This window comes from Tyto alba, unplaced genomic scaffold (assembly GCF_018691265.1).
Source record: "Tyto alba isolate M040663 unplaced genomic scaffold, T.alba_DEE_v4.0 Super-Scaffold_28, whole genome shotgun sequence".
NCBI classification, from domain to species: domain Eukaryota; kingdom Metazoa; phylum Chordata; class Aves; order Strigiformes; family Tytonidae; genus Tyto; species Tyto alba.
Window position 1 is genome coordinate 3,848,608 of NW_024881302.1, and position 27,885 is coordinate 3,876,492.

General features: G+C 42.7%; 2 protein-coding genes across 8 annotated transcripts; both read left to right on the top strand.

Moving 5' to 3' along the window:
- The first annotated feature begins 295 nt into the window (after positions 1–295).
- COPS3 (COP9 signalosome subunit 3) lies at positions 296–12,294 on the top strand. Of its 4 annotated transcripts, none has more exons than XM_042798555.1 (12): positions 296–412; positions 3,002–3,131; positions 4,825–4,937; positions 5,034–5,083; positions 5,951–6,043; positions 6,759–6,938; positions 8,200–8,340; positions 9,445–9,618; positions 10,490–10,576; positions 10,888–11,001; positions 11,599–11,679; positions 11,949–12,294. In XM_042798555.1, the coding sequence occupies exons 1-12, from the start codon at positions 358–360 to the stop codon at positions 12,000–12,002; spliced, it is 1,272 nt and encodes a 423-aa protein (XP_042654489.1). In that variant the 5' UTR covers positions 296–357; the 3' UTR covers positions 12,003–12,294. The 4 variants fall into 4 exon arrangements, with proteins under 4 accessions (XP_042654489.1, XP_042654488.1, XP_009961529.1 ...); XM_042798554.1 differs by lacking the exon at positions 296–412 and adding an exon at positions 718–992; XM_009963227.3 differs by lacking the exon at positions 296–412 and adding an exon at positions 2,598–2,735.
- Positions 12,295–16,481: 4,187 nt separating this feature from the next.
- On the top strand, positions 16,482–27,214 carry FLCN (folliculin). 4 transcript variants are annotated; one of them, XM_042798765.1, is made up of 12 exons: positions 16,482–16,624; positions 17,487–17,765; positions 18,569–18,715; positions 19,397–19,618; positions 20,111–20,271; positions 21,033–21,124; positions 21,866–22,056; positions 23,226–23,339; positions 23,681–23,804; positions 24,177–24,308; positions 24,851–24,956; positions 25,746–27,214. In XM_042798765.1, the coding sequence occupies exons 2-12, from the start codon at positions 17,517–17,519 to the stop codon at positions 25,945–25,947; spliced, it is 1,740 nt and encodes a 579-aa protein (XP_042654699.1). In that variant the 5' UTR covers positions 16,482–16,624; positions 17,487–17,516; the 3' UTR covers positions 25,948–27,214. The 4 variants fall into 4 exon arrangements, with proteins under 4 accessions (XP_042654699.1, XP_042654701.1, XP_042654698.1 ...); XM_042798767.1 differs by lacking the exon at positions 16,482–16,624 and adding an exon at positions 16,759–16,810; XM_042798764.1 differs by lacking the exon at positions 16,482–16,624 and adding an exon at positions 16,866–16,953.
- Positions 27,215–27,885: the final 671 nt, after the last annotated feature.

Sequence of the window (27,885 nt, forward strand, 5' to 3'; positions counted from 1 at the left end):
CATCAATAACCCCACCCCACCCCCGGCGGCCCTGCTGAGTCACGGCTTCTCGCGCCGCCAGGGCCTCCCTCGCGCTGCGGGCTGGGCGGGGCCGGTTGCCGCGGCGACCGCGGTTCCTCGCGAGAGGCGGTGGCGCGGCGGAAGTGACGCGCGGCGGCGGGCGTTTCCGCGGCCCCCGCCGCAGCGGCTGATTGGCTGGCGGTGGCGGCGCCCGTAACGGTGGTTCCTTCCCGCTTCCCTTCCCCCCTCCCCCCCCCCCCCCCCCGCCGCTCCCGGCCCGCGCCGCCCCCCCTTCCCCCCCGCCCCCCTCGCCCCGCCCCGCCCGCAGCGCGCGCGGCCGCGCCGCCAGCCGCCAAGATGGCGTCGGCCCTGGAGCAGTTCGTCAACAGTGTCCGGCAGCTCTCGGCCCAAGGTGACCGGGAGCGGGGGCGGCGGGGGAGAGCGGCGTGCGTGGACCGGGAAAAGGCGGCGGGGGGAGCGGGGGGGGCGGCTGGGCCTCGCTCGGTGTGGGCAGCGGGTAGGCGGGCCGGGGCCTGCCGCCTTTCACGGCTTCTCCTTCAGCCGCGGGGCCGGCGCCCCCGCTCCCCCCCCCCCAACCCCCCCGGGGCTGCGCGCTCCCTCGCCGCGGTGCCCGGAGGCGGGGGGGGGGGGGGTGGGGGGGCGGTTCCGCAGCCGCCGGTTTGCCAGCACACCGGTTGTGCCTTTCCCCATGCTTTCAGGGCAGCGGTGAGGTTTTCGGGAGCTGGAGGTCCCGGGTGAGCGGGGCGAAGCCGGCACCGGCGGTCGTGCCAAAATCTGAGCGTTGGAAATGAGTTGGGGGGGGGGGAGCGGGCTTCGCGGGGACTTTAGGATTACACAGCCCAGCCTGTCGCCGAACTGATGAGCGTGCAAGTTGTGGCGTGTGTGCTTTAAAATGCATTTCAGAAATGTTAGCTCCTGGGGACAAAGTAGAGCATGGGCAGAAGAGCCCTGCCTTACCAGGAAAGTGGATGGTAGGAGGCCTGAGACCGTACGTCAGAGTTGCTATAACCAAGTGTTCAGGAGGTGCTTTAATAACCATAGTTAGAATTCCTTAGTTTCGTTGCCAAACTCCCCATTTTCCTGTGTGTGGACACAGCGTTTGCTAGTTCTTGAACTTTCTGTCTGTGCTGATGCTCCCTAAAATGTGTTCTGCGTGTTTCTTGGCATGGGACGTTTGCTCCCTGGAACTGATCAAAAATTGATGCTTTTCTCTACGGTCCCAAGCTTTATCTCTGGCAGTTACTTTTGGGTGGAGCTCCAACTTTCTCTCACAATCCTTTAACTTACTACATATAGAGGTTTTTTTACTGGGGTTATCGGATACAAGAGACAAATTATACCCACAAGGTGCAGACACAAACAGATGAAAGATTATTCTTTGTATGTGGGTAGTTTAGCTGGAGAACTTTTTATCACGAGGTTTTGTGGATGCAGAAAGGTTCAAGGGGAGACTGACTGACTTTATGGAAGTTTTTCCGTTAGGGAAGAGCCAGATAGACATTCACGGTGAGAAAGTAAATCCAGACACGAGACAGGCTGCTGGAGGTTATGAGAGCACTCAGGAGAAGTCCATGGACTTGTAGTGAGTGGTGTTAGTTTGAGGTTACCAGCATTTGGTTGCACAGGAGGGCACATAAATGGACATTTAGTTGGGCCTGATGCGGGTATTTTTACTTGTATTGTAAGTTATTCAGTGTGTGTGTGTGGGTAGAGGGTTGGTTTGGGTTTTTTAGGGGCATGCTGGGTGATAGCTGTAGAATGGGTAGATTTCTCTACAAGGGAGGACACCAGAACAAAGGTTTTGCAATCCATTGAATACTGTTATCAAACCACAGATTTTTACAAGCCCTATTCCTTTCCATGCTTAAGCCTGGAATTTTAATTCCATATGGAGAGAGCGGTTTGTGGGATGAGTTTCTGGAGTTCCTGGGCTCTGGTCACCCATTTGGAACTTTTGATCCCTCTGTTACTTCAAAGCTAATGTTTCATTGCTGGGCTTCCCAGGTTTTCTTTTTCAAAGGAAAAGGCCAGAGAGTTGAGGACAGTGTAAGTCTCTATGAATGGAGGCACTATTCCTCATTTTATGAAGACTTTCATAAGGGTGTGCGAACCTCTGTTTTTTCCTCTAATCTTCAAGGATTGAACATTGAAACAATACTCTGCTTCAGAAAGGCATAGTTTTAATTCAAGTAATTGGCAGGGGAGAAGGAGAAAGAGTTTGAAAGCAGTTCATGATAATTGGTCTCCTTTCTTTGTGAGGTTTTTTGGGCTTACTGTACCTTCCCAATTCAAAATAGTTGCCTTTCATGCTGTGTACATAGCTCACAACAAATAGAATAACATTGTAGTTTTAATTATGTGAAATAAATTTAAGAACAGATTTTTAAATCCTTTTGTTGTAGGTATTTAGTTATTATTTTAATGTCTACTTCCAAAAAATTGCTTATAAGCAGGCCTGGAAAGTGGATAGGGCATTTGAGAAGCAGCAAGGAACAAGCTCTGGTATTGTCATTTATTAGAAAACGGAGGAAACTTTTTAGTAGTCTTCTGGTTTTGTTTTCATTCCCTTATAACACCTAGAAGACACAAGTATAGATACATTTATCCACACGAGGCAAAATTTTGCATCACAGTACAGTGGTCAAAGTTTTACAGACTTGGCTTAGATGGAGCTTGGCGTTGATAGAAGACCCTGAAGCCCCCTCTCTGACAAGGTGAGCTGATGCCGCTTTTCACGTTGTGTTTGTATTCTGAGGGCCTCCTTTGCAATCCCAAAGGCCAGAAGCTTATCTGTCACCTTATAAAAAACATACAGTGGGTATCTCACTTATAGAAAGCTAATGCCTATTGTATTAAAGAGTAAATTCCCTGGGTGATACTACTTTTTCCTCAGGTTATATAGGGAAGCAAGGTATAATGAAATATGGGAATGCGTGAATGTTCTTTAATTAGAGTTTGACAACTATGTTTTTTATTTCAGGGCAAATGACCCAGCTTTGTGAATTGATCAATAAAAGCGGAGAACTGCTAGCAAAAAATCTCTCCCATCTGGATACAGTGCTTGGTGCCCTGGATGTCCAGGAGCACTCATTAGGTGTTCTTGCTGTCTTGTAAGTGTTGCTTTCTTTTAGTTACGTATCTTAGTATTAAAACCTCAGGCAATGTGCTGAATTGTCAACCAGATGTTTTTCTTTTGGCCATAAATATTTTCAGTCTGCATTTCTGAGAATGGTGCTTCATTTCCTTCGGTGATGCACATTTTATTAATAAAAATACCAAGGCAAATTTGTATTTTCAAAAGCAAAAAAACCTCTGGAGCTTTTAAATGCCATTACTGTCAAATGTTAATATTGGGGGCTTGCTTTCCTTAAGGCTGTATCTATTTTTCTTGTTTATGTCTTTATGAATATTCTTCTATATGTGTTCACCAGAAAGTTTCAAAACTTTGAAAACTTGATTGGCAGGGCATTAGTGTGCTGAACTTGTAAGCATGAAGGAAGAGGGTTTTTTTTCCAGTGAAGCATGTGTTCTTATCATAGTTATTGAGTGTTTGTCTCTAGACAGCATTGAGGTTTTTGCTGCTGTCTGTAGTTTAAGATAATACTTGAATTGCCTTGGCAATGCTGAGGTAAGGTAAAGATATTTGGCCCTGAAGCTCAAACTGTTCTTTATAGCTGTATCTAACAGCAAGTGAAGTGTCTACAGGTTTCACTATTGTTTTAAAGTTCACTTTTAAAGGAAAGATAAGAATTGTAGTACTTGTTCTACTACCCTTTAAAAAAAAAATACTGTTATACATAGAGATAATGCACTTTAATGTTACAATTCACTGGCATCTCATAAAAATGCATCATGGAATTTACAAAAAGCAGGGCATCAGTACTGTGTTAGTGTCATGGGGTATATGAAAACAGTGATTAAAACAGGTGGAGGAAGATAACTATGTATAAGAAATAATATGTATTATTTGAAGAGATGGTATCAGTGGAGTGTATAGGAAAGCTCTCCTGGCTGAAACTGGCATGGCAAACTCCTACACTGGTAGAGTAAGACTCTGAAGAGACAGGGAAGGGGTGGCAGCATGTAGCCTGGACAGTCATAAGCCTTGTGGGGAAGGACAGCTGATGATCTAGGTAGGTTTGAACTGCATATTGCAGTGTATAGCAACTGGAGTATGGGCAGGGTTGGGTATCTTCCAACACTGTTAAACAGTTTTTTCTGTATGTTTTTGTGACATTTGTAGGATGCATAGCTAGAGTTTTCATTGCCTTCAGATGAGCATAATCATAGTTCATCTTACAGAAGAAGCAGTGTGCAAGGCTACAGCCTACAGGGTGTTGAGGAGCCACCAGAGATGGAGAGAAACTGGAAGTGAAGAGAAGGAGCTCCTAACGAGATACATCTAATAATTTAATAGTTGAGAAATCTTGAGCACATTGAAGCAGGAGATGGCTGTAGGATAGGCAAAAGTGTGCAGAGAAGTTCTGTGGCTGACTATTGCAATTCATCATTGTTAGCCAGTGTTATTATGATTGTAACTGTTGTAGCAGATAAAATGATCTTTGTTCTCCATAGTTTGTTCTAAATTGTAGTTTGTACTAGACTGAGAATTGGGGCTGTGCGTGGAAAGCATATTTTCAAATGTTGAGCAGTTCCTGGGGAAATTGTATGCCATCTGTCATAAACACTTAGGATTTGTTTGCAAGCATCTACATGCATCTGCAGAGACGTAGTGATGAAGATGAAGCTTTTTTATTAATCTCCAAATGTTAAGTGCTAAACCTTTTTGCTTGTTTGTTTTAGGTTTGTGAAGTTTTCTATGCCCAGCATCCCTGACTTCGAAACATTATTCTCGCAGGTGCAGCTTTTTATCAGCACTTGTAATGGGGAACACATTAGATATGCAACAGACACTTGTAAGTTAAGCTTACTTTCAGACTCTGTATGTTTTTTGATGGTTTGGTATTACTGATTTTTCACTGTTGGGTTTCTTTGTTTTTTACTGTATTTAGTTGCTGGCCTCTGCCACCAGTTAACAAATGCCCTTGTGGAAAGAAAACAGGTGAGCAAGTATCCTCTAGTATAAATAAGCTGCCTACATATCCACGCTCTTAAAGGGGATGTTACCAGTCTCTTAATTCTTTCATAAAGATTTGCCACTAACTTCATGTTAAGTGTTTTTGTGTAGCTCCTCATGTGTTAGGTTTACTGAGAGGTAGTGAACCTAAACCAAGATTTTAAGATTTCTTTAAGGAAAATGTAAGGAGGATAAAATTTTGGGGAGACAGTCACCTAAAAATGTGCTCTCTCACACAAACCAGGAAATCTGTAGTACCAAGAATGTTCTTCATATGATGTGTGCATAAGTAGGAGAGCTGAAAAAATTATTAGCACTGGTGAGTCAGTGATACTAGTTTTAGTGTTATTCTCACCAGTGTTATATAATGTTCCTAATGAAAAGCCTTGAAATGTAAAGGAAACTTGATTAAGAAATATTTGACCAATGTTTTTGTTGCTAAGATAGTGGCTTTTTTCAGGCCACTTTAGTGAAATCTAGCCTGAAATAGAAGTAGAGATCAAGTCTCGTCGAAGTGGAGTAAAGCGGGAGCCTTGCCTTTGTTATTTGGTGGGAGCGTAGATGGCATCACGGAGGCATGAAAGGTTTTCTTATTGATACAAATGACTGTATTCCTGATGAGGTTGGCTTTGTGGAGCAGAATTGATGACTTCAGTTTATCAGAAGTTGTATAGCCAAGGTTAATTTTATTTTCTGAGAGTCTGCAGTATCCTACAAAAAGGGAACCTCAAGTTAACTATTACTTAATGGAACCTGTCAATTAGTGTTATTTTTCATTTGTAAGTGTCAACATAAGATCCAATGTGCTGCCATCTATGAGAAATTATCTGAAAGAGATGTAATTTCTGACAGCCCCTGCGAGGAATTAGCATTCTCAGACAAGCCATAGACAAGATGCAGATGAACACAAACCAGCTGACCTCAATACACGCAGATCTCTGCCAGGTAAGGAGGGAGCATAAGGGCTTTTTATAAGAGTAAAAGCTTATAGAATACCTATAACTCTTTGAGGAAATGCATGTTCACATAATGCAATGTAAAAATGGCTTTTAGCTGTTTTATCTTCAGTAATAAATAATACGATATACTGAAATAAAATCCTCTTCTATTAATTTTAAATGTTCAGTGCATGTCCCTGGATCTTTGCTTTTGTTGTTGACTCCTGAAAGTCCTTTGACATCCCTTCTGTCTGGGCTGAAAGTCACACACTGCTTGTCTTAGGCAGTATAAGCGTAATATCCAGATACTGTTTGCTCAAGTTTGACAAAAGGCATGTTTGTCTCGGTGTCTTTGGCCTGGATTTGCACTTCTGTCTCATTCTTGGCTCCTGGGATTTAGGGTTGGACAGGAATGTTTAGTGCAATATTTAGTGCTGCCAGCACTGTAGTCTGAAAGGCCTGGAGTTTCAAGCAGCTTTGTCAGAGTCCAGTTTCTTCAGGATTCATATAGTTTAGAACAGTTCACAGTCTGTGTTAAGGGTTTTCCAAATATCGTGGTACAATGAATAACTGTGTTACAGCACTACTGATGTGTGCTGTCTTTCCACCCAGAGGAGTGAGATTTATTAAATAGTACTAGATGAATTTAGTTTCAACTTCTTCCTTATCGAAATTTGAATGAAAATGGCTAATTTATGAAAAATTGATTTATTTTCTTGTAGCTCTGTTTGTTAGCAAAATGCTTTAAACCTGCCCTCCCGTATCTAGATGTGGACATGATGGATATTTGTAAAGAGAATGGGGCATATGATGCGAAGCACTTTTTATGTTACTACTACTATGGTGGGATGATATACACTGGGCTAAAGAACTTTGAGAGAGCACTCTACTTTTATGAACAGGTAACTTTAAATAAAATGGTAAGTCTGAAGCATGATCAGTCGAAAGGCAAAAGTAGGATGTGTAATAGTGCTGAGAGAACATAGCATCTTTGAATTGCCCCCAGGGATAGCAATGGAAGCTGTGAACCTGACATAAAGTACAAGCAGTCTCCAGTTATTTTCATTCTTAACCTTAAGAATGTAGTTCTACTGGCAGATCTATTCTGCTGTTCATCATTCACATAGGTTTTGGTTTAGCATGTGTGTTCATCATAGTAATACGTAAAAACTGATTTGGGTTGGTGTTCACTGTTACCTCGTTTTTGAAAGGTACAGCCTGAATGGTACTCTTCAGTGTATAGTCAAGTAACAAGCAAACTGCCTTTAGAGGTGTTTTCCTGTAAGAAGGTCTTTTACAGCCAAGTAACTATTCCACCATAAAACTAAGCAACTCAAAGGCTGATGTTAAATTTATCTCACTATAAATATTTTTCAGATGCCTGCTTATTACTGCTAGCATAGAAACAGTTCACAGGCTGACATTCAGAATTGTGTATTCTTAAAGAAAAAATAGTCCATTGGTTTTGCTAAGACCTTTGCTGAGTTTACGAAGGGTGTTACACTTCTTCAATGGTATTACAATATTTGTTGCTTTTACTTTCTCTGTGAAGGAAGAGAAAATTGCAAAACAGGGAAAACTTTGTGTGTATGAGAGGGAAATGTTGTCAAATGTGCAAAATAAACTGGTGCAGCATATTTCTTTTCTGTAAACAAGGGTCAGCTCTTGAGTAGCTAGCAGTATCATAGTAAACTAAAATCCCTTTTCCCTATTCTGCAGACCTCTTTCAGCATACTTAAATATGAGATCTGATGTTGTCATAGCTTTATAAAACCTCTTTAAGGATCTGTGTGAATCCAGGTTCTACAGGAAATGTATAAGCATTCCTGGTAACAAGTAGCTACAGATGATTTTCTAGTACAACTTTAGATATATACCGAGGAAAGAAGTTTTGATCCGATCTTAACAGGGATATTTGAAGGTAGGCATCACTCTAAAGTGATGTTTTGAGTAGCTTGTATAGAACTTACCTTTTTAGGACATTTTTGGATAATTAATTTTGACAGAAGTTAGTTAAGCTTTAATTCTCAAAGGTAAATTCCATATGTCATTGTATCCTTTCTGCATGCAGCTTTAAACTGAGATTTCTGTTAATGCAGTAGCTACCAGGATCTACCAGTAAGTATACTGAATTTCTATTTAATTTTTTTCTTTCTTGCTTAGGCAATAACTACTCCAGCCATGGCAGTCAGTCATATTATGTTGGAATCATATAAAAAGTATATTCTAGTTTCTTTGATACTACTTGGCAAAGTTCAGCAGCTACCAAAATACACTTCCCAGATAGTTGGTAGATTCATTAAGGTAAGTCTTGCGAATACAGCTAAATAATAGAACAACAAAACTCAATTTGTGAATGATTTTTTTTTTTTCCCCCACCCTCATTTGATGGTACTGTTTAACATTGTAGATCATGGGAAGTAATGCACAATGTGCCAGAGTACAACCTCTTGCTGCCTTTCTAGTATACAGTAGCTAAAGATTGTCTGGCAACTTCTACATCTATTACAAACAAACTATCGTTTGTATTGGCAATACAGGTTTTTAAACTTGAATTTAAAAAAAATTTTAGGGTTGAATAGTACTTACCAATATTCTCTTCACTGATACTGCACATCCCTTGATAGCATTTTATGTTAGAACTGAAGCAAGACTCAGGTTTCCAATCAATATGCATTGTCCTTGTAAAAACACTCAACCCATAACTTCATCTAGTTGAAGTATGAAATGCTAAACAGTTTATTCCAAAAGTCCCGCTTTATAAAAAATAAAAGCTTCTGAAAAAGCTGCAAGTTTAGAATCCATAAGCATTCTGATTAGGAGGTGTAGGTTGGAAGACAAAACTGCTAGCAAGAGTCCTGATCTTAGGTAAATAACACACCTAAAAGTTCTTACTTAGCACTGAGTTTGATTTGTGAGCAAAACTTTAAAGAGTTCCAAAAATCTTCTTCTAACTTCAGATACTAATAAGCAAGCTTAAACAGTTGCCATTTTAAATTTAGGTGAACTAGTCTTCACCCTGTGATTCTCTGTCTGTGCTGTGATGCATTGTTGTTGAGGATGATGATGTCTTAGAAGGTAGAACAAATATAATGGATGGGCAGTGACTAGTCAGTATGCTGCTTGCCTTGAATTCAGCTTACTTCATATGCTGGTCAGCTAATGGACTTTTTCTTGCACTGCCATAACTGAAGCTGTTGTACAGAGGTCCTTGAATGATGTTTACAAAATCTTATGTTGCAGTAATACAGATTTAGTGTATGAAGATCTGTTGTTGCTGTAAAGCCATTGATGGGCATCACATATTTTATGCCTGCGTGGCTTCTAATGTCGAAGTAGTGAATAGATTTTGTGAGGCTGGTTGAACACTGTGTCCTTTAAGAAGGGTTCTCATTTTTCTAATTGCAGCCCCTTAGCAATGCTTACCATGAATTAGCGCAAGTTTATTCAACCAATAAACCCTCGGAGCTTCGAAATCTGGTGAACAAACACAGTGAAACATTCACAAGGGATAACAATATGGGGCTGGTTAAGCAATGCTTGTCATCTCTCTACAAAAAGAATATTCAGAGGCTAACCAAGGTAAGGGGTTTTGTTTTGTTGAGAAACTGTGATTAGTTTTTCTCAAAGAGTGCATCTCTGAAATGTATTCAATTCAGGGCAAAATTAGAATGTAGTAACGTCACAGAGAAATGACTAAAACTGAGATCTCTGAAACAAATGAGACTAAATATAGAAAACCAGTTCAGCTGGCATTATTATGCACTGTTTAAAAGGTGTTTCAATATGTCTGTCTATCAGAGGGGTTTGCCCGTGAGATTTTCATACATAATAAAAAAAAAAAATGTGAGTGTTGTTACCCAATGACTTTCCCCTCTATTCAAAATATAGGAAAACTGAACTTTACGGGCTACTTCATTAGAGAAGAGTGAGTGAATAGGACAGATTCTCGAAGTGTCTGAAGTAAAAGGAAAACCAGAAGCGGTGGAGTGATGTGCTCCTTCAGCTGAGAGATCAGATTAATCCTTAAAGATGATCAGGGGAAAGCTCTTTTTTGGCAAGTTCAAATGATGTTTGCTGCAGTAGAACTAACCTCAGAAGGAAAGCAATACATGCATCTCTTGAAGGAAATTCAAGGGATGGAGCTTATTCATGTAAAAAGGTGAGGGAAGAGGTCGGACGTGGTCAGGACTGTCTGGGGTAAAAAGGGACTGCAGAAATGGAGTAGTGACTCCGTTAGTGTGGTCTGCCTACATTCACAGTATAACAAGTGAATGTCTTTGGACGAAGAACTGACTCCACTCTCATGGTGCTTTTTATAAGTAATAACTATGTGTTCCACTTGTTTCTTCCCATCAGATTTCAAAAATAAGATTGCATAAGCCATGAAGGATTGATAGGGAAAGTTCTTAACATTTAGTTTTTAATTGTTTGATGCTTTTCTAAATTTCAGACATTTTTAACATTGTCATTACAAGATATGGCAAGTCGAGTGCAGTTGTCGGGGCCTCAAGAAGCAGAAAAATACGTCCTCCACATGGTAAGACTTGTGACTTGGTAACACTATCCTAATTTAAAAATTGATCCGACGTAAGACGCTTTAAGTGTTTGGCTTGGCAGTACATGTTCTGAATGGCTGGTTCTCTTTCAGGGTAAAAGAAATACTGTCAGTCTGCTGTGTTCAGACTGTTCTCAAAAAATCTTAAAAGAGGTCCACTGAAGATAAGGTTTGGGAAGCTGCTAGGAAATAAAAGCAAACAAGTTAAAGATGATTCCACAAAGAGTCTGTGTTGTAGTTATCTGAAATTCTGTTCTTAGTGATATCCTGCATTAAACCCTCTCTCATTTCAGATAGAAGATGGTGAAATCTTTGCAAGTATTAATCAGAAAGATGGTATGGTCTGTTTCCATGATAATCCTGAAAAATATAACAATCCAGCTATGCTTCATAACATTGATCAGGAGGTAAATCTTTAAGATATTAACTGCTTTTGGAATTCCTACCAAAGAACCTTAGTCTGTAATCAGAGAGCTGCTGGGAGGAGCCAGTGTAGGTAATTTACATGTAGAGATTGAAGACTATGAATCATTATTTGACTATTTCACAGTGTTTAAAGGGTTTAGATTGATAGCCAATTACTGTCAGTGCGTTCCCTGTTGCATCTTCTGTACAGCTTGACACGTTTCAGTCGACTGACTGCTTAATGTTGATGATGGGAAGTTCCTTGAATTGAATGGATTAGGAAGATTGTTTTTAGAGTTTTAGCCTGCAAGGATCACTTCCACTGGCTGTCGATAACCTGCCTGTAGGTTGAGGTGTTTGATCCACGTGGGACTGTCTATCAATGGCCTTAAAAAGGACTCTTAGAAAGACATGGATCAAAATAACAGGAAAAAAAAAGGGTCTGACACTTCTGTTTGGGAGATGAGGGATGAGAATGTTTTGACATGGAGCTTTTGTGATGGCAAAAGTTACCGGTTCTACATAGCAAAGCCATGAAATATCTTGAAGATCATGTGCAAGCTGGACAAAGTAATCAACTTAGTATATATATTTTTAAGATGCTGAAATGTATAGAGCTTGATGAACGACTGAAAGCCATGGATCAAGAGATCACTGTGAACCCTCAGTTTGTGCAGAAGGTAATTGATTTAGTGTCTTGTAAGAGTATGTAAGAGATTCAGTGCAGTGAGTGTGTGTTGCACTGAATGTCAGTATTTACAGTGGGATTAATTACATAATAATACTATTTAATACTAATACATTCATAAACCATGCTTTAAAACAAAAAGGAAGTGCATGTTATTTCATATACACTTTATTTTCCTACCTGTTAACTTCAAAGAACTGTTTGTCTCAAAGGTAAACCTTCAAACCTGTTTTTGAAAAGAAATAACTCTCTCTCTTCCAGAGTATGGGCTCTCAAGAAGATGACTCAGGGACCAAACCATCCAGTTATTCCTGAAATTAATGTTGCTCACCACTCAGCTTTCAAGTAAAAGCTTATGAAAGAATCACGCCTGGAATAGGGCATTGAGGAGTTCCACGAAGAGAGCAGAGAGAACTGAGCTTTGCTTTTCACCTGGACATTAAGAAAATAAAAGAACACCCTCTCAGTACTGTATAATATCAGAAATATTCTCTGCAAAGAAAAAGGAAATCTCGAAAGAAACTTAAGTCTGTTGTGGATTTATTTATCTTCAGATTAACATCGTTAATGCATTAAATAATCTACCTTTTGTTTTAAAGGGTTTGAATGTTGCTGTGTTTCTGTAGCAGTCCTTTTTTCTCTTCTGCAAAGAAAAAGTATTATTCAGGGAAGAATACAAACTAGTGTTGGTTCACTTACAAGATAATTACTGGTTCATTATTCTGTATTTAAAGTTGGCTCAAAGTGCAGATTTATCGTATGTGTGGTGGGGGGAGAGGGGTGGAGTTTAAGTAAATTCTCTACGTGATGACATGCATATGCCCAGTGTAGCTGGCTGCTGCCTAGTACATGATGAAATAAGGACTGTGTGCTTCCCAAAAGGATGAGCATGTTAATGAGTCCTCGTAAGACAGTTTTGCTGAAAAGCAGAAATCACTATAGGGAATCCATACAGGACAGCTATTTATGATTTTAAGTTTCTGGTACAAAATAACTCCTAATAACATTTGCTCTTTGATCAAACTTATTAGACCTAAACAAAAGGATATTTGGAAGACCTTGGTGTTCTGGAGGTTTCTAGATATTAAGTTGTTTATATTGAAAGAAATGTAAATTTTTGTTCCTATACAATTGGCATGAAGGTATTCAACAGGTTAATACTTTTCTGTGGTGGAAATCAGTTTAAGTGAAGGCGGTGCTATATATGTTTTTTTCCAAGGCAAGTAATTCTACATGGAACAGAAATAGAATTCTATACAGTTCTCAAAATATAAGATTTTATTTGGAGATAACATGCTGGAATGCTATCTGGTTTTCAATTTACTATTCTAGAGAAAAAAATTGTTGTTGGATTTTTTTTTTAAGTGCTACATCCCTTAAATCAATGGGCTCTTTAATTTTCTGTAGTTCTCGTGTATCTGAAGATTCTTACTGTTCAAACACCTTTGAAACACTTCATGTCAGTGCAAATCTCCTACAATCAGGCATAAATAAACCTGTCATCAAGTCAGAATGTGAGAAGCTCAGCATCCAGTGCTTCCTACTTAAACGCCTGACTAGGAGCTGCTTGCTACTGCTAACCTGCCAGCTTTTTTTGCGGAGCTTGAGTGAGAGCTAAGCATTTCTGGCTCTTGCTGTGTGAAGCTTGTATGTATTGAGATCGCCCATGATTGAAAACACTCCATTTGTGCTTCCAGTGCTGATACAGAACTGTTGGGGTTTTCACTTAAAATCAGTGTCTTAATTCTAACAGAGCCTCTGTGGCAGCGGTGTGCTTTCTAGTAGAAGAGAGATGTCCCCAGGTTGTTGTCTAGGTGGTGAATGACGTTTTTAAAAGTATAAAATAGCAATTTAGGATTGAACACAACATAGGTCCATAGTGTTAGTAGCTTACCACTGAGTACTTGTGCTTCCTATCATAGAGACTTCCATATTTGAAGGCAACTGCTACACCTGATCTTAAAGCAAAATCTTGTGGTTCTTTCATAACTTGCCTTGCCAGTCTTGTAATTAAAGATATTTATGATTTTTGAAGGTTTTTTTTTTCCCTAGTTAATCCTGCAGTGATTTCAATGCTGAACATGCTTACACAATTTTCCTCTCTGGTACTGTGGAAGTGTTAAATTAGTGGATTAGTAATGCTGTGGGCTCAGGCACAAAGTTGGGTTGTCGAAGTGTTTACAACCGTGTGCAGTAGTCATAGAAAGGACTGCAAATGACTAACGCCAAACTACCACCTATATGAAAACACGAATGGCTTGCCTTTCATTGCCATGGGGAGAATGTATGCTTTCATGAAGTTGGAGAAAAACCAGAAATGTCTACATTGCAATGGCTGAGCTTTTATACCACTAGTTCCTATTAGTGAGCATGGGATTCCCTGCCGAGAGCTGCAGGATAGCTTTTTATCTGTGGAATTGGAAGCAAACTAATATATGCAGCTGGCAAATAGCAGCTACATTTTCTTTTTTGCCTAAAGTGGATAAAATAAATCTATGCTCACATCAAAAGGATGTTAGAAATAGCTATGTAATAGTTTCAAATGATAGATTACACTGTTTTTCTAAATCTGATTTTTAAGAGGGCAAATGCTTTCAAAGTTAGAGAACTGCTAAAGTTCCTTTTCTGACGTGGATAGTTGTGCTGTTAAACTCCGATTACCGTTGAAAATTCAAAGTCAGGTCCCACCTGTAGAATCAGTAGATAAAGGATTCATCGAAAGTGCTTCAGGGAAGGGCTTTTAAGTAATAGTTTGATAAACACATATGGTGTGGCATCTGCATGTCTGGAGATACTGTTGAAATTAAGTCAGATTTTTAATGAAGTAGCTCCTTCAAGTCTTGGAACTAATTGCATGGGCTGTGGTCAGCTGAGGCACTTTGAGAACACTTGAGCTTTCTGGTTTTAATTAGTATTTATTGCACAGATGGACTTTGGTCAAGTACAAGAACACTGCGTGCTGTGCTCCTCCAAACTTATACTCTCGGAGGTCCTGGGGCTAGTTCTTTCCATCGTGCATGGCCACAAGATGTGTTCACGGAATACTGAGTGCATGCTTTGATGCCTAACTCCTATTTCCACAAAGCTTACTTAGCAAAGAGACAAAATGCAGTTCTGAAGGCAGCATCAGACGTGCAACTACACTTCTTAGCCACAGGAGGGGTCTCTAGTTCAGTTGTTATTAGGTATTAAAATGGTTCTAAGGACTGGTTAGAAGCTGCCTGTGTACAACCACCCCTCCTGTTTTTGTGCCACTGAGGAGCCTCAGTCGGTGACCGCCGCTCGCACCCCCGTAGCGCTGCCGTTGCGCCATGTGCTTGTGCGTAACTCCAGCTGCCCTCCTACACCGCAGTGCAACCGCCACCCCTTGTATGTGTTGTCGTAGGCGATCTGTATAACCTAGGAAATGTTTTCTGCATGGCCAGACTGGCTGAGGAGGTTAGTCCTGAGAAGTTGTTTAAATGTACTATTGGAAAATAAAGATAACAAATGAGTCGTCATTCTTAGTTTGTCTTAAATGAGATAGTAGGTCTTTCTATTTCGCTTTTCCTTAGGTTTGGTTTTTTTTTGGGGGGGGGGGGGGGGGAGAGGGGTGTCTTTTTTTGGTCACTTCTCAGGACGTGGTTCTGGCTGACTGGTGGGAGGCTGTTAGTTGTCTGCTGTGTGTGGCAGTGCCCTCTGCTCAGGAGTTGGTCGAGCTCTGCTGGTGGCTTCTCGGAGCCTTCCTGAACTATCTCGAGTAGAAGCAGTAGTTGGTTTTGTGCAAACAGTATGTCTTCCTTGGTCCTTGTCTGAGATGGGCTGCAAGGTTAGATGGACTTTGGATCAAACATTTCATATCTGATCTCTGTGTTACAATAATCATCCGACTCGCTGACCATCTGAATATTGTTTTTTTTCAGAGGTGTAATTATTAGCCCATGCATGGCTGCTTGGATCAAGAGGCATATATTGTCGTGGTAGGAGTGACAGCTGCTCACTCTTGAGATTTAAGTACAAGTTTTACTCAGCCAAATGATCTATGCTGTTAGTTTGTGGAAGATTTACCTTTTTTTTTTTTTTTTTTTCAAACTCAGCTATTTAAAGCTCTGTAGGGGTCAACTCCAATGTAAAGGGAAGGGGTGGGGGCCAGAATCCAGTAATTTATTATTTTAAAGCCTGAAAGTATTAATAGTTTACATGGAGTTGGGTTTTAGTTTCCATCGTACATTTTCTAGAGATAAATAATCCTCTAACTTGATACCTTGGAAAGAGTCTGGAGTTGTTTAACGGAGACAAATCTGTCTTGAAGGACCTGCACCAGGTTTAATTTGGGTGTCTGCTCCCTTTCTTCAGAGGCTGTTACCTGTGCAAACATCTTTGCTTTATAAATGGAACGGGGGAAGTTAGTACTTGATGGAAGCCTTCATCTGCCTCAGTCTCATATTGCGAGTAGTTTAAGGAATTAAAACACGATGGGTACTGCCAGTGCTTGTACTGAGTGTCTTTAGCGGAGGGGTCGGGCCCGGCCTGCGCTGGGCACCCCGCTGCCCCGGGGGGGGACGGGGAGAGGAAAAGGGGCTCCCCCCAACACCTCCCCGCGCCGCTCCCGCCGCCGCCCGGGCTCGAACCCGCGATGCTCGCCTCCTCAGCGGGGCCCCGCCCGCGCACTGCGCTTGCGCGGGGGCCGCCCAGCGTCCCCCTCCGGTAGCTGCCGGTCACGTGACCCGCCATGCGACTCCCGCACCACCTCGCGGAGGGAAGGGGGGGGGGGGGGGCGGTAGTGAAGCCCGCTGAGGGTGCAGCGGTTGTGGGGGTCGCAGGGCGGCGTCTCATCTCCTCCCGGGGCTCGGTCGCCATTGTCCGCTCTCTGCGGCGTGGCAGAGGGGCAGGGGATAGCGAGAGAAGGGAGGAGGCGTCTTCCGGGTTTGCTCAGCTTCCCCCCCTCTCGTGTTGAGGTAATGGCTCTGCCCAGCTCCCGTGGACAGGGCGGCCGTGGGCCGAGCCACTGCCGCACCCGGCGGGGGGCAGAGGTTGAGTGATTCTCGGGAGGGTGGCGGGAAGTAACCGGCTCGGTGCCGCGGTACGAACCGCCGCCTCCTTCTCTCCCACTTTCTGCTCGCTTTCCTCTGTGGCGGCGGCCGGTGGGTAGCCGGGAAGCATTCTGTTCTTCTTCCCCTCAACCCCCTCCCCCCCCTCACTAGCTGATGGTAGGGGCCGGTGGATCAGTCAGTGTCAGGCGTCCGCTGAGACGGGCAGGGCCGTGGCGGGGCAGCCCGGAGCCACGGTGAGGGGCGGCGGAGGTCGAGCCGCGGGTCTCCGGGCACGGGAGCCGGGGCTGCGCCGGTCGCAGAGCGGTGAGGCTGGGGCGCGGCTGGGGCCTGAGGCGTTCGGGTCCGGGGGCGCTCAGCAGGGCCGGTCCCGACCCGAGAGGGCCTGAGGCCTCCGGGCACGGGGAAGCTGGGCTGCGCCTGGCAGGGCCCGAGGTGAGCGGACACGGAGGTCTGGTCTGTCAGACCCCGGGCTGTCCCTATAAGACTGGAGGTACCTGGGGCACGGGGAGGTCCGCTCCAATCCCGTTCCACTCCCCGTGGGGCCTGAGATGTCCCTGAGAGTTAGGGAGCTGGGGCATGGGGGGACCAGTCTGCTCCGGTCCTGCCCCAGCAGGTCCTTGCTCAGGTCACCCTGCTCTGGTCCCGTAGGCTGAGCTTAAGGCCAGCCTCTCTTGGAGGAATATAGAACAGGACTTGCCCAAGTCAGACCTAATGATGCATTAATATCTGTTGTGCTGATTTGATGTACTTTCTCCCTCACCTGCAGGAGGCCTGACGCATGTGCTGAGCTCTCACTATGAATGCTATTGTTGCCCTCTGCCATTTTTGTGAGCTCCACGGTCCTCGCACCCTCTTTTGTACTGAGGTCCTACATTCACCACTTCCCCAAGGCGCAAGCAGCGGGGACATATCTGGGCAGAATGAGCAGGCAGAGGAGGAAGAAGGTGGCATTCAGATGAGCAGCCGGATCCGCTCGCACAGCCCTGCAGAAGGTGCCAGTGCTGACTCCAGCAGCCCAGGGCCGAAGAAGTCGGACATGTGTGAGGCAAGTGTGAAGATCTGTGTGCAGACATCCATGGCCCGTGGCTTAACCAAAGGGCTCTTAGATTCTCTAATGCAAATCATATTGTTTAAGAGAGGGGGGAAAAAAAAAAAAAGTGAACTGCGCATGTTTTGTACGTGACCACTAGTACCAGAAGATCTCTGAGTCCTCATAAACTGTAATGATCTGTGACAAGAAGACGAAGGAACTGTTGTTGAGTATATAGACCTTGACAAGATGGTGTCTTGAGGCCTCTAAGCATTGTGATCTGTGATTCTCTTGTGTCTGAGAAATTCTTTCCTCATTCTTAGATTAGATCTGGTCATTTATTAATAGTAATTTTAAGAGCAGTATTGAGTAGGAAACAGAAAAAAAAGCAAAAGCAATTGAAACAATAGAGAAAATGTATGTTCTCTGTTCTCATGCTTGTCTGCTGTTAGTACTTGTTCTGAATTATTTGTTATTTACTTTCCTTTAGGTTATGGCCAGTTTTGTTAGGCTGGTTGGTTTCACAGCTGCTGTTAACTAAATTTTGCCACTTGTAGAGACAGCACCAAATTCCAAATCAAATTAAATAGTGGCAAATGAGCCTAAGAGCAGAGGAAACATATCGCACAGAGTTCTGTGTGAGGAGCTGGGTTCAAATCCTGACCCTGACTCATATTTCTTGTCTTCCAAGTATTTCTGTTCTTATCTGTATGTGTAAGTAATGTTTCCCTGTGTTTTGCAGGGAATATGCAGAGGCCTTTGGAAATCTTAGATAACTGCATGCTCATTTATGGCTGGATTTGCTTTTCTATCTTCAGGGTTGCCGCTCTCTTGCAGGAGGACATCCTGGCTATGTCAGCCACGACAAAGAAACTTCGATCAAGTACGTCAGTCACCAACACCCAAACCACCCCCAGCTGTTCAGCATCGTGCGCCAGGCCTGTGTTCGCAGTCTGAGCTGTGAGGTAACTGCCTTGGAGTACAGGGAGAAAACCTGTCTATGGCTTTATGTGTTGTTTCAAATCCAGGATAGTGCTTTGCTGATCCTGGCTGCTCCACGCAGCCTGAAACAAGGAGGGAATGGAGGTGGAAAGACAGACATACAAGTCTGTTCATTCCAGGATTGGTGGTAATTTTTAAGGTTGATTTTTTGATAGCCTTGAGGGTTCCTTCCTCTTACTTTGTGAGACCAATAATTTCCCTTTCTTCTTTTTGCTCCTGTGTTTATTGTTTTTCTTTGTAAGATAAACTGTTTTTTTGTAAAGACATTGAAATATGTTGTTCAGTGCCAAGAAATATTTGATATCTGTAGGCCATTAACATTCAGCATCTCACAGAAGCAAAGGGAGAACCTTACAGATTAATGAGCGTTCGTGTGTCAGGATCATAAAATCCCTTGTGGATTCTCAGCCGTATCGTAGTTGAATGGAGCTGAATTCTTAAAATACAATTAAATTGAAGGTTTTGTAGTGTTTGTAGGATACCTCTGAAGGTCTGTTTGATCCTGGGTTTTGGATAGTAGCCTGGAAAAGGCTTGTTTTATTCACCACGCGTGTGTTAAAGAGCAGGAAGCTTTTCTCAGTTTATTGTCATTTCAGCTGTGTGATGTGCTTAACTGCTCCAGTGTATGTGTCCCTCCCCTTCAGGTCTGCCCAGGACGTGAAGGCCCCATTTTTTTTGGTGATGAACAGCATGGGTTTGTGTTCAGCCACACTTTCTTTATCAAAGACAGCCTGGCTCGAGGTTTCCAGCGCTGGTACAGCATCATCACTATCATGATGGACCGGATTTACCTCATCAACTCCTGGCCTTTCTTGCTGGGAAAAATCAGAGGCATCATTGATGAGCTTCAGGGCAAAGCACTTAAGGTAGGTCTGTGCACAGAGTCCATTTGACTCAACGTGAGTAAAACAACATGATAGTTGATTTACGGCTGAGTCAAAAAGCTGATCCAGGTCACTGCAGCCAGGGGAGTCATTAAGGTTGACACAAGGGACAAGAGGATGGGTGCGTAGCTGGGGCTGAGGGAGAGAAGGAACAGGGTGCCCCTCTCATTTTAAGCCAGTCATAACACTTTTCACAGACCTAACCGCTAGACAGTAGCTCTGTTAGAAATGTAATTAACTCAAGTTGTGAAGAAAAATGGGTTTGGAGCACAAGTGTTACTTAATGATAATTTTAGACAATCTAAGAAAAGGATGTCCCTTCCCACTCTTTTCCCATAATTTACAGTGTATTTTGGATGGTTGTTTTTGACGCACCCTTTTCACTTCGTATTTTTGTTGGGTTTTTTTGGCTCAGGTTTATGTAAGCATTTTATCTTTTTCGCTCTCTTGTACCGCCTTTCCTCTGTGGTGTAGGTGTTTGAAGCAGAGCAGTACGGGTGCCCTCAGCGTGCCCAGCGGATGAACACGGCCTTCACTCCCTTCCTGCACCAGCGGAATGGCAATGCAGCCCGCTCCTTAACGTCACTGACCAACGATGAAAACCTCTGGGCATGTTTGCATACCTCCTTTGCTTGGTAATGCCACTTGTATATCTAGCTTCTGCAACTCCTTCATGAAGAGAATATTGCCATATTCTGAAAGGGTGGAAATGTGATTTGAGCGTTAGGATATTTTTGCTTGAGGTAATAAATTGGACTTTAAGTGGTCTCTGAACGGGAAGGAGCTAAGCACAGAAAGACAGCAGCCTGCTGATGCCTTTAGGACAAAAAATATCCCTTGTTGCTGTGAAGTAAGCCTACTCATGTGGCTGCCATGTCTGTCTAGATGGAAAGGCTTTGCAGTATAAAAGTAAGTGGAAGAAAGCAAGAAAAGATGCTCCTGCCCTCAACGTGTTATACTTCGGATTCACACTTGACGTACAGTGGTGCTTTGCCTGGAAGTGCCTATGTGTTGTGATAGGCAGCGTGGGAGGTGCAGCCGTTTGGCACAGTGGTATGTCTGTAGGAGTCCAGTTGCTCCACTGCCTGACTTGCTTATCCAACTTCCCTGGAAAGGTGCCACAGAGAGGATTGCAGCACTGGCGTGTGACTTGGGTGGGGGATAAGTACATTGCACAAAGTAATTGCAAAATGGTAGGCCTTGCGGTGACTTGGAGTGCCAGCGGTTGTAAGATGAACTGATAGTTACCACATCGAGGAAAGCATAGAGATGTGTTGAAACACTAATGGTTAGTGGTTGGATTTTTTTGTTGAGCTCATCACACCGCCTTACTGGATTTTTGCACCTAGCAAGCAGGCTTAGTGAATGCTACTTCTATTTCTTTTAATGCCTCCAGGCTTTTGAAAGCTTGTGGTAGCCGACTTACAGAGAAACTTCTGGAGGGAGCACCAACAGAAGACACCCTTGTTCAGATGGAAAAACTTGCAGGTGAGACAGAAGTTTCCAGAACTGGAAGACCCTCTGAGAATGCTTTGGATGGTAAAAGACCAAGTCTTTTCATCAGCATCATAAATACAGCCATCTCTCAGCAACTTCACCTTAGTGGTAGTCTCTGCAGTAGCTGGTGCTCTCCCCCATATGGAGAGGACTCTGACAGGAATCAAGGCCCTTGGCCTCGTAGGCTCTCTGCACACACATGTGGTATTTGTTATTTGAGTAGGAATGTTGCATCGAGTAGGAATGTTGCATCATCATGATTATTGTTCTCTCTCTCTGGGTTGGCCCTCCCAGAGAATCTCTACAGCAAATTTGCAGTCACAACATATGGACTTCTTGCTTCTACAAAATTTCTAAAAGTAAAGGATCGTAATTTTTTTTCTTGCATTGAATTATTTTATTTAATCCATTTAGAGTAGAATCTACAAAACCTGCCTCAGAGCTTTGGCCGTGACCTTTAAAACAAGAATAGAGAATGCACAGCTGTGACTTTGTGTTGTGTAGAAAATGAAAAATCCTTCTTGGTCCTTCAGTGGTTATCTTAGATCTGAATTAATAAACTTCATTAACATTTCAGGTGTGTCTTTAATGCTTGTACTTTCGGTTACTGTGTTCTGGATTCCCCACATACAGCCAAAATCAATTGGCTGCAGCATGTAGGCATTTCTGACACAGTTCTCATTCCTGGTGAGCAGCAATTTTTATGACCTTTTTATGGCCTTTTTTTGTTAGATCTGAAAGAAGAGTCAGAAGGCTGGGATGGTTCTGAGGAAGAAGAGAAGCCTTCTTCCGAGCCAGATGTTGTGGAAGGGCAGGAGCTATCTAAATGCTCACCTGAAACATCTCTGAAGCCAGATTGCAACAGCTGGAACGTGGCTCACAGAAGGCTGTCTGTCTTTCGCTCTCTTAGGCACATGAGACAGGTAAGAGAGGAACTGATGCTGAATTCAAAAGCTAATGACCTCTTTTCTCCTGATAATGTTTTTTGACGAGACACATTCATTTCCTGCAGTCCGCACTTCTTTCCTGGTTCTGTGTTCCACGCGGTGCCTGCACAGCTAGTAACTGTGTGAACTGCATCTCTGAGGACGCTCCCTTCCTCTGGGATCACGTGGGCCCCTGGTGATCATCGGTCATGTGGGATGGGATCATATGATTTCTCTCAAATTCTGCACTTTTCTTCTTCCCAAGAGCAGTGACAGTAATTTAATACAGAGGTTGCGCAGCATCTTCAAAGCCAAGTAATATTTGCTTAAAACAGAAGTGCTTCAGAGGGGAAAAAAAAAAAATTACAAACAAAACAGATGGTTCTGTACAGCTCTAACTTTTTTTCTGGTGCTTCTGGTTACCTGGCTGAGGGGGAAGGTTCAGTGCATTTGACCCACAGTCTCTTTCACACCAGCTTGTTTTCCTGGACACTGCTGATAAATCCCTCTTTGTCTTTAGCCTCCTTTTGTTCTGCTGTCTCCTAATTTAGAATTCTTGAAGTTCTTGAACTGCACCACTGTATCGCAAGTGTGTGCCTTTGGAGGCTTGTCCAAGAGTATTGTGTCACCTTTCATGCCTGAATCGCTGTTGTGAATAAGATCAGAGAAACACCTGAAAGTCGTTATCATCTAATAGAAGTTGTTCAGTCCCATTCTGAACAGGCCTGTGTCCAGCTTCCCAAACCCACCAGTTTGGCCAACAAGTGGTCTGACTGATGGATGCAGCCTAGCCAGAGCACTGAAGAATTTGGAGCAACTGAGAAATTAAACTCTCATTCTTCTAATGTGCTCAGTATTGAAGCGGATCAGTGGTTAGGCATTTTGGCAACATGATACTTTGCTGCTACTTGTTCTTGAAACCATAGGTGAGGGCAAGTATCGCTTTGTGTGACAGTCTGACACCTTTTGCATCTTGCTAAGGAATACTTGATCTTGGTGCTGTGTTTTAAAGCTATTACTCTGTGCACAAGACCTGCTAAATTTTCATGTTCGTTTCTGCTCTTCAGTTCTAGCCATTTTCTTATGTGGCAGTCATATTTTTGACAGGGCAAACTGGACATTTCACTAATTTTCATAACTAATGCGGAATTACTATTTTTTTTCAGGTTCTTGGGGCATCAGCGTTCCGCATGCTGGCTTGGCATGTTCTGATGGGGAACCAGGTTATCTGGAAAGCTCGAGACATGGATCTTGTCCAGTCTGCTTTTGATGTGCTACGGGTAAAAGCTTTTTTCTTTGTTTCCTGACTGCATATTTTTACATATATTTCTGTAGTAGTCCAGCCTGTAATATTGTAGAGAATGTGTGTTAAATGCTGTGGTTTGGTGCAGGGAGACAAACCCAAAACAAACCTAAAAAACGCCCCCCCAACCTTTGGATGTCTTCACTGACCTCAGCAACTGCGTAGTCTTTCAAGCTGAGTAAGATACTTCTGCTCCTCCAAATCAGGAGCATCTGCCTGACCAGTGTTCCAAGTCTGGTCTGCCCCTGGAAGCTGGGGAGAAAATCGTACTTTACTGGCTTAGCTCCAGTGTTTCTCTTGACATATTTCCTTCTTTAGACTATGCTGCCTGTTGGCTGTGTGCGGATCATCCCCTATAGTGACCAGTATGAAGAGGCATATCGGTGTAACTTCCTAGGGCTTAGCCCTCATGTCCAAATCCCATCCCACATACTATCGTCTGGTAAGAACCTGTTGTGGAACCCTCTCCTTTCCCTATATTCTTATGTTAAAAGACACCAAGATTTTTTTTTTTGTTTGTGATTAAGTATTGGCAGATAGTCTAACAATGCTGGATGAACTAAAACCTGTATCACTTTATTATTTTTTTTTTTTTCCCCATATCCTTGCCTGATCAGTAGTTGAAAGGTGTGACACCTGCTTTAAGCACTGCTCTTACTGTAGCTGACAGTCCTGGTTCCTGTGGAGGAAAGGTTAATGCTGAGCTGAATGCTATAAGCTGACAGAGCTGTGCTTTCTTGGAGCAGGGTGTCTGGCTGTATTTTAGAATCTGGGCTAATACAGTTAATGTTGTTTTGGGCTCCTGTTGCTCTAGAGTTTGCGGTCCTTGTGGAAGTTCGTGCTGCTACCCGGTCCAGTCTCTACCCAACTCTGTTAGATGATGAGCAGTCCCTCAACAAGTACGAGTTTGTCGTCACCAGTGGTAGCCCAGTTGCAGCAGATCGAGGTGGGTGATTTGAAAGCAGAAAGAACCTGTATTGCTGAGGTTAAAGGAGCGTCCTGATCTTTGTTTTTCATGCTGTCATGTACTGGCCATTAAGGAGGTCTGAGTAGAAGTCAGGTCAGTGTACAATTGGGGTAATGCTGTTTGAGGTAAAGTCTACCACAGTGTGTTCAATTATAAACGGTTTGCTTTACCAGATCAGCATTTTGCTTATTAATTTTCAGAAATGAGAAACTAATTCTGTAATCAAGCCAAATTCTATGTTGAAATTGGCTGTGCTGTTATTAGTAGTGTAGCTTTCTGCATATAGAGGAAGCTGCATTAATGCACCAGACCAAAGTACTGGTGAAAAATGAGTGCAGGCTGGGGCTCTTGAACAGAATAAGAGGTGGAACAAATGTGTATTCTTGTCTGTAATTCCAGTAGGTATTCAGGCCCAAGTCATAGAAGTGGACTAGTCCTTGCTGACAATTACTAGTAAAGGTATAAGCGAGTAACCTATAGCTTGGGTGTCCTCTTTCTCACCCTTTTTCCTGATCCTGTAGTTGGCCCTACAATCTTGAACAAGATCGAAGCTGCCCTGACCAACCAGAACCTCTCTGTAGATGTTGTGGATCAGTGCCTTGTTTGCCTGAAGGAGGAGTGGATGAAGTAAGTACGACTACATTGCTTTCAAAGAAACAGTTTTGACACTAATTCTGGAACAGTTACAGCAGAGTACAGAACAAACTCACAGTCAGGTAACTTCTGCTTTAGTATTGAGGGTAGTTGGCTTTACTGTTGCGAGCTAAGAGTATCGGAGTTCTACTCTCGCCCTAACTCACTTTTTGGCTTTCAGCAGTTCTTAACCTTTACGCTTCAGTTCAAGCATCTGTAGGTTTCCTACATGACAAAACTTGTCTGCCTTACGTACATTATGAGGATTAAGTATGCAAATACATATATGCCTGTCAGTGTGCGCTATTTTCCAGTGCAGATAACACACCAAACAGATGTCAGGATTGTGCCTTCAGGCACTACATTTCACAGACGCAAGTAGTTATAAAGGAAGACCGGACAGTCATGTGAAATAATTCATGGAACATTACGATTTTGTGAATTTACTTGAAGGCCAGATGGGCACTAGATCTGTCTCCCAGGGAGGTTCCCAGTTGTCACAATCATTTTAGTTCTCACTAGAATGAAAAAACGGATGAGAATTACACACATGACTAGTGAAAATGAGTAATCCCCCTAGCTGATCCCCCCCTGTTCTTGTACTCTTCTTACCCCCCACCTTCTTCACTCAAAGCATGAGAAGAGTTTCCATGGGATATTGTTGGAAGCTTTTATTAACATTTAGTTGTAGTAGGTACTGAGAGAAGCTACGATCGCTGCTCATTCCCAGTTTGATGCATGCGAATCCACTGTAATAGTGACGGGAGTTTCTTGTTTCTGCAGTAAAGTGAAAGTCCTCTTTAAATTCACTAAAGTGGACAGCAGACCCAAGGAGGATACCCAAAAACTGCTGAGCATTCTGGGAGCTGCAGAGGAAGACAACGTCAAGCTTCTCAAGTTCTGGATGACTGGCCTGAGCAAGACGTACAAGTCCCACCTGATGTCAACAGTTCGCAGCCCAACGTCCTCAGAGTCCCGGAACTAAAGGGTGCCCAACCTCACTTGCTGCCTTCAGATAATCGCAGGGAACGCCGAGTTACCGCTGCTGAGCCTGCAGCATGTGCGTTAGGTGGATAGTGAAACTTCATCACTGTTCTTCTAGTCCTCAAACTAACTTGAAGAGTGACTTGAGTCTTTTCTAATTGCTGTGAGACTGGATTAATAAGTGCTAATAAATAGTGCTGCTGTCTGTCCTGAAACTCAACTCTAAATCTAGACCTCCACACTCAAGACTAAAATGCAGCAACACTCAAAGAATCAGCCCGAATTAATTAAAATCCCATACTGTCATTGTTAAGCGTTATGGTGTGGCAGTAGACCTCGGGTTTAGATTTTCTTGGCAAGACTCAGATACCAGTGACAACGTCCGGGACTCCTGGGAGTGGATACAGTTAATCTCTCTGAATCCCACATAAATCTCCTAAATGCCTGAGAAAACAAGAACCAAAAATAAGTGACACATCCCAGGGTATGGATCACATGTAAATTATTGCAAACCACTTTATGCTCGGATTTAAGAAGAGACTATTTTCTGCTGTAGCATAAGTCAGGATATCCTACTGGAGTCCTGTCACTCCACTTTATTTATTTATATCTTAACTTGAGACAGTTTCAGCATTTGCTTTGGAAATCTTTTCTGGGAGGGAGAATTGTAATATAAGAAGTTTCAAAATGCAGCCCGCTTGCTTCTCTAGAGGGTAGAATACTTGCCTTGTTTTGCCTGCGGCTGCAAAACTTCCAGGTAATGAAGACAACCTCACCAGGAGAAGGTTGCTGGTGTTCTGTCTTCAGAAATAATTTTCTAGCTTCCTAATTAAGTTAAGCAGAAAAGATCCAACCTGTAGGTGCTCCCTTCTTATATAACTCTATAGTAGACATTTTTGCTTAATAGTTCATGGAAACATTGGTGCATTTTTTAATTACCTAAACAGATATTCCTTATCTGTATTGTAAGGAATTACTGTTTCTGTTGTGAAGTCTTTTTTTTTTTTTTTTTTGGTCTTTTTTTTTTTTTTTTTCTGGATCATTGTTGGGAAAACTTGACGTTACCATAGAGATTTTTAACAAGCTAGAGGCAGGTTTTACCAGGTGACCTTCTACACTCATTCAAACGAGACTCAAGCTCAGAGATGTTTCAACTTGTCACAAGTTCTGTTCTTATATATAAAATATGCAGGTTGATTTTTGTCTGGAACATCTGTAAAATGGCGACAGGCATTAAATCTCATTAAGAGCTATTTTTGTAAAATGGACAAAGCCTTGTTTTGTGTTGATTTTCAATGTGTGTGTGTGTTGGGGTGGGGGAAGAAGCAGTTGATCCACAAGGTATTTGCTATACCTTAGAGTTGATCTAATTTACAGAATTTAACAGGTCTTTTCCTCTTAGCTTTGTATGTATTAGTTTCTGGTACATACGGAGCAAGAGATGCTCATAGATATTAATTGAAAATTCTTGACTGGATACAAACAACCGCAGAATATTCAAACAGCAAGCAGATGCTTAGAAAAGGGCATTACTCTGTTACTTCAAACACTTAATTTCAGGGTTTGCAAAAAGACTTGCATTTCCCAATTGTCAATAAGGAAACAGGAAACAAAAGAGGTGTTCAAGCTCTATCCACGGGAAAGGAAGTTTTGAATAATATATGCACCTTGCTTGCTAGGTGCTAGTCATGAAGGAAGAACAAAGCCCACTGCTAGTGGGATAAAAGCGACAGAAGTCATTAGAAAAACATGGACTAGAAAATCAGAATTTCCAGTGCTGGGTCTGTGCCTATTCTTGTGCGTACCTCGTACTCTTTATTCTCTACTTGAAAGCTATTCTGGTCCAATTCAAAGCTACGTAACGCAACAGGTAAGGCGTTATTTGGCATTTATACCTTTTTGACTGCTAAACTGTTTCTGCTTTTTAAGAATAGCTTTC

Coding starts and splice junctions, on each gene's coding strand:
- COPS3 (XM_042798554.1), top strand. CDS start 914: ATGCATTTCAGAAATGTTAGCTCCTGGGGACAAAGTAGAGCATGGGCA. Junction 11,002..11,598: donor TTCATAACATTGATCAGGAG/GTAAATCTTTAA, acceptor TATATTTTTAAG/ATGCTGAAATGTATAGAGCT. Junction 11,680..11,948: donor ACCCTCAGTTTGTGCAGAAG/GTAATTGATTTA, acceptor TCTCTCTTCCAG/AGTATGGGCTCTCAAGAAGA.
- FLCN (XM_042798765.1), top strand. CDS start 17,517: ATGAATGCTATTGTTGCCCTCTGCCATTTTTGTGAGCTCCACGGTCCT. Junction 23,340..23,680: donor CTGCTTTTGATGTGCTACGG/GTAAAAGCTTTT, acceptor TTCCTTCTTTAG/ACTATGCTGCCTGTTGGCTG. Junction 23,805..24,176: donor ATCCCACATACTATCGTCTG/GTAAGAACCTGT, acceptor CTGTTGCTCTAG/AGTTTGCGGTCCTTGTGGAA.